Source organism: Oncorhynchus masou, chromosome 15 (assembly GCF_036934945.1).
Source record: "Oncorhynchus masou masou isolate Uvic2021 chromosome 15, UVic_Omas_1.1, whole genome shotgun sequence".
Taxonomy (NCBI): domain Eukaryota; kingdom Metazoa; phylum Chordata; class Actinopteri; order Salmoniformes; family Salmonidae; genus Oncorhynchus; species Oncorhynchus masou.
In genome coordinates this window covers 73,903,322-73,913,318 of record NC_088226.1, presented here as the reverse complement: position 1 = coordinate 73,913,318, position 9,997 = coordinate 73,903,322, and the positions used below count along the sequence as shown (strand labels likewise).

At 49.1% G+C, this 9,997-nt stretch overlaps 1 protein-coding gene across 1 annotated transcript in view; it reads left to right on the top strand.

Moving 5' to 3' along the window:
• The window catches only part of ccdc33 (coiled-coil domain containing 33), a 30,917-nt gene extending 28,836 nt beyond the window's left edge, over positions 1 to 2,081 (top strand). Inside the window, exon 9 of the mRNA XM_064990333.1 lies at positions 1,770 to 2,081. Coding sequence (XP_064846405.1) covers positions 1,770 to 1,868 — 99 coding nt within the window. The 3' untranslated portion in view covers positions 1,869 to 2,081. The remainder of the gene's footprint in view (positions 1 to 1,769) is intronic.
• Positions 2,082 to 9,997: the final 7,916 nt, after the last annotated feature.

The window sequence follows — 9,997 nt, the reverse complement described above, 5'->3', positions numbered from 1 at the left end:
GTCTGTCTCCTTCATAAGAGTCTGACCTCTAACCTCCCTGCTACCTGTGTGTCTGTCTCCTTCAGAAGAGCCTGACCTCTAACCTCCCTGCTACCTGTGTGTCTGTCTCCTTCAGAAGAGTCTGACCTCTAACCTCCCTGCTACCTGTGTGTCTGTCTCCTTCAGAAGAGTCTGACTTCTAACCTCTGACCTCCCTGCTACCTGTGTGTCTGTCTCCTTCAGAAGAGCCTGACCTCTAACCTCTGACCTCCCTGCTACCTGTGTGTCTGTCTCCTTCAGAAGAGCCTGACCTCTAACCTCTGACCTCCCTGCTACCTGTGTGTCTGTCTCCTTCAGAAGAGCCTGACCTCTAACCTCTGACCTCCCTGCTACCTGTGTGTCTGTCTCCTTCAGAAGAGCCTGACCTCTAACCTCTGACCTCCCTGCTACCTGTGTGTCTGTCTCCTTCAGAAGAGCCTGACCTCTAACCTCTGACCTCCCTGCTACCTGTGTGTCTGTCTCCTTCAGAAGAGCCTGACCTCTAACCTCTGACCTCCCTGCTACCTGTGTGTCTGTCTCCTTCAGAAGAGCCTGACCTCTAACCTCTGACCTCCCTGCTACCTGTGTGTCTGTCTCCTTCAGAAGAGTCTGACTTCTAACCTCTGACCTCCCTGCTACCTGTGTGTCTGTCTCCTTCAGAAGAGCCTGACCTCTAACCTCTGACCTCCCTGCTACCTGTGTGTCTGTCTCCTTCAGAAGAGCCTGACCTCTAACCTCTGACCTCCCTGCTACCTGTGTGTCTGTCTCCTTCAGAAGAGCCTGACCTCTAACCTCTGACCTCCCTGCTACCTGTGTGTCTGTCTCCTTCAGAAGAGCCTGACCTCTAACCTCTGACCTCCCTGCTACCTGTGTGTCTGTCTCCTTCAGAAGAGCCTGACCTCTAACCTCTGACCTCCCTGCTACCTGTGTGTCTGTCTCCTTCAGAAGAGCCTGACCTCTAACCTCTGACCTCCCTGCTACCTGTGTGTCTGTCTCCTTCAGAAGAGCCTGACCTCTAACCTCTGACCTCCCTGCTACCTGTGTGTCTGTCTCCTTCAGAAGAGCCTGACCTCTAACCTCTGACCTCCCTGCTACCTGTGTGTCTGTCTCCTTCAGAAGAGCCTGACCTCTAACCTCTGACCTCCCTGCTACCTGTGTGTCTGTCTCCTTCAGAAGAGCCTGACCTCTAACCTCTGACCTCCCTGCTACCTGTGTGTCTGTCTCCTTCAGAAGAGCCTGACCTCTAACCTCTGACCTCCCTGCTACCTGTGTGTCTGTCTCCTTCAGAAGAGCCTGACCTCTAACCTCTAACCTCCCTGCTACCTGTGTGTCTGTCTCCTTCAGAAGAGCCTGACCTCTAACCTCCCTGCTACCTGTGTGTCTGTCTCCTTCAGAAGAGCCTGACCTCTAACCTCCCTGCTACCTGTGTGTCTGTCTCCTTCAGAAGAGCCTGACCTCTAACCTCTGACCTCCCTGCTACCTGTGTGTCTGTCTCCTTCAGAAGAGCCTGACCTCTAACCTCCCTGCTACCTGTGTGTCTGTCTCCTTCAGAAGAGCCTGACCTCTAACCTCCCTGCTACCTGTGTGTCTGTCTCCTTCAGAAGAGCCTGACCTCTAACCTCCCTGCTACCTGTGTGTCTGTCTCCTTCAGAAGAGCCTGACCTCTAACCTCCCTGCTACCTGTGTGTCTGTCTCCTTCAGAAGAGCCTGACCTCTAACCTCCCTGCTACCTGTGTGTCTGTCTCCTTCAGAAGAGCCTGACCTCTGACCTCCCTGCTACCTGTGTGTCTGTCTCCTTCAGAAGAGTGTGTCAGATTCTGTGCTGGAGCGTACCCGACAAAGAGAGCTGAAGCCGGTGAAGAAGTGACCCTACCTCCCATACTTGACCTCTAACCCCCGACTACCTGTGTGTATGTCTCCTTCAGAAGAGTCCGACCTCTAACCCCCGACCTCCTGGCTACCTGTGTGTCTGTCTCCTTCAGAAGAGTCTGACCTCTAACCCCGACCTCCTGACTACCTGTGTGTCTGTCTCCTTCAGAAGTCTGAACTCTGACCCCCGACCTCCTGGCTACCTGTGTGTCTGTCTCCTTCAGAAGAGTCTGACCTCTAACCCCGACCTCTCGGCTACCTGACCTACTCAACATACAGACCTGATACCCAGTTAACACCCCAGGACAAAGTCATTCATTTTCCTGAAAATGTCTTTTTTTTTGTGTTATTAGACAATAAACATATAAACAAGTATATTTCATTTTTGTTAAATCAGTTGTATGTTTTGTTTTGTCTGATGTTTACGTGGACAGTTGTGACAGATATTTACTAGTCTATTAAAACAGTATTCGAGTTAAATCTTTCTCCTCTGTGATACTCTGATGTCACTGGCCGCTGTGAGGAGGCTTCATGATGTCACCATCTCCTCTGTGATACTCTGATGTCACCGGCCGCTGTGAGGTGGCTTCATGATGTCACCATCTCCTCTGTGATACTCTGATGTCACCGGCCGCTGTGAGGTGGCTTCATGATGTCACCATCTCCTCTGTGATACTCTGATGTCACCGGCCGCTGTGAGGAGGCTTCATGATGTCACCATCTCCTCTGTGATACTCTGATGTCACCGGCCGCTGTGAGGAGGCTTCATGATGTCACCATCTCCTCTGTGATACTCTGATGTCACCGGCCGCTGTGAGGTGGCTTCATGATGTCACCATCTCCTCTGTGATACTCTGATGTCACCGGCCGCTGTGAGGAGGCTTCATGATGTCACCATCTCCTCTGTGATACTCTGATGTCACCGGCCGCTGTGAGGAGGCTTCATGATGTCACCATCTCCTCTGTGATACTCTGATGTCACCGGCCGCTGTGAGGAGGCTTCATGATGTCACCATCTCCTCTGTGATACTCTGATGTCACCGGCCGCTGTGAGGAGGCTTCATGATGTCAACGTTGTGAACAGAGTGCCCCATGGTGGTGGGGTTATGGTATGGGGCAGGCAGAAGCTACGGACAATGAACACAATTGCATTTTATCAATGGCAATTTGAATGAACAGAGATACTGAGACCCTGAGGCCCGTTGTCCTGCCATTCATCCTCCGCCGTCACCTCTTGTTTTTATTTTTTTTATTTAACCTTTATTTAACTCGGCAAGTCAGCTAAGAACAAATTCTTATTTACAATGACGGCCTTCCCTGGCCAAACCCGGCCAGCGCCGGGCCAGTTGTGTGCCGCCACAAACCAAAGTGATGTAACATACAGTACCAGTCAAAAGTTTGGACACAGCTACTCATTCAAGTGTGTTTTCTTTATTTTTACGATTTCTACATTGTAGAATAATAGTGAAAACATCAAAACTATCTCAGTTCACTGGTCACCATACCGACACCCACCCGTAGCACGCACTACAGCAGGTATATTTCACGGGTCAAATTTGGCCGCCTTTCCTTCAGGTTCTCTGACTGGAACAAACTGCAAAAATCACTGAAGTTGGAGACTTACATCTCCCTCACTAACTTTAAGCATCAGCTGTCAGAGCAGCTTACCGAGCAGCTCATCTGTAAATAGCCCATCTGTAAATAGCCCAACCAACTGCCTACCTCATCCCAACAAACAATTTGTTTGTTTTTTTTCTTCTCTTTTGCACACCAGTATTTCTACTTGCACATCCTCATCTGCACAAATATCCAGTGTTTTAATTTTCTAAACTGTCATTGCTTTGCCACTATGGCCTATTTGTTACTTTACCTCAAATCTGCATATAGTTTTCTATTGTGTTATTGACTGTACGTTTTGTTTACTCCATGTGTAACTCTGTTGTTGTTTTTGTCACACTGCTTTGCTTTATCTTGGCCAGGTCGCAGTTGTAAAGGAGAACTTGTTCACAACTAGCCTACCTGGTTAAATAAAGGGAACTTGTTCACAAATAGCCTACCTGGTTAAATAAAGGGAACTTGTTCACAACTAGCCTACCTGGTTAAATAAAGGGAACTTGTTCTAAATTAGCCTACCTGGTTAAATAAAGGGAACTTGTTCTAAATTAGCCTACCTGGTTAAATAAAGTGAACTTGTTCTAAATTAGCCTACCTGGTTAAATAAAGGTGAAATAAAATAAAATAACACATAAAATAACACATTTATATTTCAGATTCTTCAAAGTAGCCACCCTTTGCCTTGATGACAGCTTTGCACACACTTGACATTCTGTCAACCAGCTTCAGGAGGTATTCACCTATTTGGTAAAAGTCCATATTATGGCAAGAACAACTCAAATAAGCAAAGAGAAACGACAGTTGATCATTACTTTAAGACATGAAGGTCAGTCAATCTGGAAAATTTTAAGTTTCTTCAAGTTCAGTCGCAAAAATCATCAAGCGCTATGATGAAACTGGCTCTCATGGAAAGGAAGACCCAGAGTTACCTCTGCTGCAGAAGATACGTTCATTAAAGTTCACTGCACCTCAGATTGCAGCCCAAATAAATGCTTCAACAGAGTTCAAGTAACAGACACATCTCAACATCAACTGTTCAGAGGAGACTGAGTGAATCAGTGCTTCATGGTCGAATTGCTGAAAAAAAAACACTACTAAAGGACACCAATAATAAGAAGAGACTTGTTGGGCCAAGAAACATGAGCAATGGACATTAGACCGGTGGAAATCTGTCCTTTGGTCTGATGAGTCCAAATTTGAGATTTTTGGTTCCAACAGCCATGTCTTTGTGAGAAGCGGTGAGGGTGAACGGATGATCTCCGCATGTGTATTTCCCACTGTGAAGCATGGAGGAGGAGGTGTGATGGTGTGATGGAGGAGGAGGTTAATACGGTAATCTGGGGGAAGCTGTAACCTGTAGCATAACTCGTTCAGTCTCCTCAGGACTTTGAACAAACAGCTTCCGGCAGGGCAGATGGAAGGGGGAGGTTTCGGGTCGAGAGCCAGACCGGTCCCCCGGTGCGAACACTGGGGACTCACTGCGGTGGCGGTTGGCGCTCGCCTTCTGTCGTCTCACGGCCTGTTACGGGTGCACATGGGTGGCGTCACAGGTCTCCTCCAAGCCCTTAAAGCTTCGATCTGGCTCTGATGCGAAGGTGCCAGAACTGCTGATACCCCAGTACGCACTGAAAGCGAGAGAGGTTAGTGGAGGAGTGGCGGAGTGAGTTTTGGGCCATCTCTGCCCAGGGGAGAGGAGGGTGGGCCCAATAGATCAGCCGGTCACGGACAGCAGACAGACGCCCAGCGGGAAACTGGAGGGGAGTGGGCTCTGCACGTAGCGCCCGCTCAATCATTTACATTTAAGTCATTTGGCAGACGCTCTTATCCAGAGCGACTTACAAATTGGTGAATTCACCTTATGACATCCAGTGGAACAGCCACTTTACAATGTCCGCGTCCAGCTCCCACACTACCGGCGCCACCAGGCAGGAGGCCTGGGCTTGGGATCCATGGGCCGCTCCTCTGTGTCATACAGCCGGGACAGTGCGTCTGCCTTGGCGTTCTGGGAACTTAGTCTGTAAGAGAGGGTGAATACAAAACGGGTGAAAAACATGGCCCACCTTGCCTGGGTTCAGTCTCCTTGCAGTCCGGATGTACTCCAGATTGCGGTGGTCAGTCCAGATGAGAAAAGGGTGTTTCGCCCCCTCAAGTCAATGTCTCCACGCCTTCAGAGCCTTGATGACAGCCAACAGCTCCCGGTCCCCCACGTCATAGTTTTGCTCCGCCGGGCTGAGCTTCCTGGAGAAGAAGGCACAGGGGCGGAGCTTTGGTGGCGTGCCCGAGCGCTGAAAGAGCACAGCCCCTATCCCAGCCTCGGATGCATCCACCTGTGAACGTCGAAGAGGGATCCAGAGGGGCCAGCACGGGAGCCGAGGTAAACAGAGCCCTCAGGTGACCAAAAGCCCTGTCCGCCTCAACCGACCACTGCAAACGTACCAGTCCCCCCTTCAGCAGTGAGGTAATGGGAGCCGCTTCCTGACCAAAACCCCAGATAAACCTCCGGTAGTAATTGGTAGTAATTGGTAAACCCTAGAATCCGCTGCACCTCCTTTGCCGTGGTGGGAGTCGGCCAAATACGCACGGTTGAAATGCGGTCACTCTCCATCTCCACCCCTGAGGTGGAAATGTGGTACCCTAGGAAGGAGACGGACTGCTGGAAGAACATGCATTTCTCAGCCTTGAAGTACAGGTCATGCTCCAATAGGTGACCAAGCACCCTGCGCATCAGGGACACATGCTCGGCGCGTATAGTTGAGTATATCAGAATGTCATCGATATACATCACTACACCCTGCCCGTGCATGTCCCTGAAAGGTCCTCTCATCTACAAAGGTTTGGAAGACTGATAGAGCATTCATCAACCCGTACGGCATGACAAGGTACTCATAATGCCCTGAGGTGGTACTGAAAGCCGTCTTCCACTCGTCTCCCTCCCGGATACGCACCAGGTTGTAAGCGCTCCCGACATCTAGTTTGGTGAAGAAGTGCGTCCCGTGCATTGACTCAATCGCTGTGGCAATTAGAGGTAGCGGGTAACTGTACCTCACAGTGATCAGATTTAGACCTCGATAGTCAATACATGGGCGCAGACCTCCCTCCTTCTTCTTCACAAAAAAGAAACTCGAGGAGGTGGGTGAAGTGGAGGACTGAATGTACCCCTGAGGCAGGGATTCGGAGACATATGTTTCCATCTCCACCTGTGACAGGGGATACACGTGACTCCTGGGAAGTGCGGCGTCTACCAGGAAATCTATCGCACAATCCCCCCGTCGATGAGGTGGAAATTTAGTCGCCCTCTTCTTACAGAAGGCAAGAGCCAAATCGGCATATTCAGGGGGAATGCGCACGGTGGAAACCTGGTCTGGACTCTCCACCATAGTAGCACCAACAGAAACCCCTACATCTACACCCAAGCACTCCCGTGAGAGCCCTCTGTTGCCACGAGACAGTGGAGTCATGACAGGCTAACCAGGGTAGGCCTAGCACCACGGGAAACGCAGGAGAGTCAACAAAAAAAGAGACTGATTCTCTTCTTGTGATCCCCCTGCGTCACCATGCCCAGGGGAGCTGTGACCTCCCTAATCAACCCTGACCCTAATGGTTGACTGTCTAAGGCGTGAACGGGGAAGGGCACAGCCACGGGAACAATAGGGATCCCTAAACTATGGGTGAACGATTTGTCTATGAAATTCCCAGCCGCGCCTGAATTCGACGAATGCCTCATGCTGGGAATGAGGGGCAAATTCAGGAAAAGTGACATACAAAATGTTTGTGTGTAACAGAGGGCTCTGGGTGAGGCTGATAGCCAGCAGGTTATCCAACCAAATAGACAGGTCCACCAGCTGGTCGAAGGTGAGGGTGGTATCCCTGCAGGCCAATTCCCGACGGACGTCCTCTCGCAAACTGCAGTGGTTGATCTGTCGCTCCATCCGAACTCCTGGACGCTCGTCGTCCCCTGCCTCAGATGGTAAATATCCTCGGGCGGGTGGTCGAAGACTGCCCGGAAACGGCGGGTGAAATCCTCGAAATGGTCCAGTGCCACGTCTCCTTCTCTCCACACGGCGTTGGCCCACTCCGGGTCTTTCCCTGAGAGGCACGAGACGAGGGTTGACACCCTCTCACGGCCCAAAGGAGCCGCGTGGACGGTTGCCAGGTAGAGCTCTAGCTGCAATAGGAAACACTAGCAGCGTTCAGCCGTCCTGTCGTACTCATGGGGAAAGGCGAGACGAATCCCACTGGGACTGGGTGAAGGGGAGGCGAGTAGTGGAGGCCCTGGTTGTGCTAGGGGAGATGCTGGAGGAACTCCCTGTCTCTCCCAGCGCCCAGCGGTCCATGGTTTGGACAACGCGGTCCATGGCGGTGCCGAGATGGTGGATCATCGTTGCTTGCTCCTGGACGTGCTCCTCTATCCCCATACCAGGGGCACCTGCTCCTGCTGACTGTAGTGGGTGTGGAAATCTTTTAAGGGTCTGGCGGCAGGGAAGTCAGACGCAGGAAAGCAGAACTTGGTAATAGCCGGAGCAGTATAATCCAAAAACCAACGACTTAAAAATACAACAGAATATGAGTACAAAAACGCGACGCGCACCAGTAAACATGTGCACAAGCACTTACAACAAACAATTCCACACAAAGACATGGGGGGAACAGAGGGTTAAATACACAACAATTAATGAGGGAAATGGAAACCAAGTGTGTAGAAAAACAAGACAAAACAAATGGAAAATGAAAAGTGGATCGACGATGGCTAGAAGACCGGTGACGCTGACTCCGCCCGAACAAGGAGAGGAAACGACTTCGGTGGAAGTGGTGACACTTTATAATAGAATGCTTGTGACCATGACAGCTTGTTGCCATGACAGCTTTTTATAATAGAACGCTTGTTACCATGACAGCTTGTTACCATGACAGCTTTTTATAATAGAAAGCTAGTTACCATGACAGCCTTTATAATAGAATGCTTGTTACCATGACAGCTTTTTATAATAGAACGCTTGTTACCATGACAGCTTGTTACCATGACAGCTTTTTATAATAGAAAGCTAGTTACCATGACAGCCTTTATAATAGAACGCTTGTTACCATGACAGCTTTTTATAATAGAAAGCTAGTTACCATGACAGCCTTTATAATAGAACGCTTGTGACCACACACACATCTAAATATTGCACTTGGGGGAAAAAAAACATCTTAAAGTGGAAATAGAATGAAACAAACAGGCTATTCTATTTTTGCTCTATTATAGTGGCCACTAAAGACATCAATCAAGCACACAAGGCTACATATGTTCAAAATCCCCCCTCACTCACACACACACAACGAAATCAATATCTTTGGGCTACACTGCACATTATTACATTGTACACTTTCTGCCTGTAGACATCTGTTCTACAATGTGCCAGCAGAGCACAATACACTTTGTTGGCATAATTGGTCTGTTTCAGGCAGAGTAACACCTGGCATACCCCTTCTTATCCACTGTGTTGAAGAAGTGAGGAAGAGGGGAAAGTGTATGGTGTTCCTTTCACCATAGTGACCTCCAGCTTAAACCAGGCCCAGCTCCAGCTACACTTGATCCCTGAATCCACTTGTTGAACAAGCATCGCTTCATTTTCAGCTACTTCTCTCATTCTAAAAATGAACCACATAACGTTACTGTAGAGGGAAGACATTAGTTCACAGATAGTAGTTCGTTCGTAAGCTACTAAGGCGTTATAACTTGAGGAACGGCATGGTGTCTTATACCAGTTAATACTATAGCGAATTGGTTAGGTTACTAACGTTAGCTAGCTAGCTGTCTGACTTTATTCGCCAGCTAATTTTCACACCATAAACTCAATTATTTCCTCAGTTAAGTTGGCTAATGTTGCTTAACATTTCTCTGGCTAGCTAACGGAGAATTAGATCCAGCTAGAAAAACACTTAATAATGACAATACTTGTTCCACTTTCTCCCTCACTTCAAACTTTCCAAAAGCCACTTGTTTTTCGGTTACAGCTCATGAAGTAGCCTCATCACCTTCTCACCCCGGTCTCAGTGCTACCGTTACCTCTCAGTTACCGTTCAGGGGACACGCTCAAAATGCCGTTCCACTCTCCAGAGCGCACGCTGATGCTGTAACAGGAAGTTGGTAGTCTCTTCTCTCTTCAGTCGCATGCTGCGTTCTGTTGTTATGTAAACGAATGGCTGAGCCTTGGATACAGCCAGCATATTGCTGTATTCTGTTGTTATGTGAACGAATGGCTGAGCCTTGGATACAGCCAGTATTGTGCTGCGTTCTGTTGTTATGTGAACGAATGGCTGAGCCTTGGATACAGACAGTATTGTGCTGCGTTCTGTTGTTATGTGAACGAATGGCTGAGCCTTGGATACAGCCAGTATTGTGCTGCGTTCTGTTGTTATGTGAATGAATGGCTGAGCCTTGGATACAGACAGTATTGTGCTGCGTTCTGTTGTTATGTGAACGAATGGCTGAGCCTTGGATACAGCCAGTATT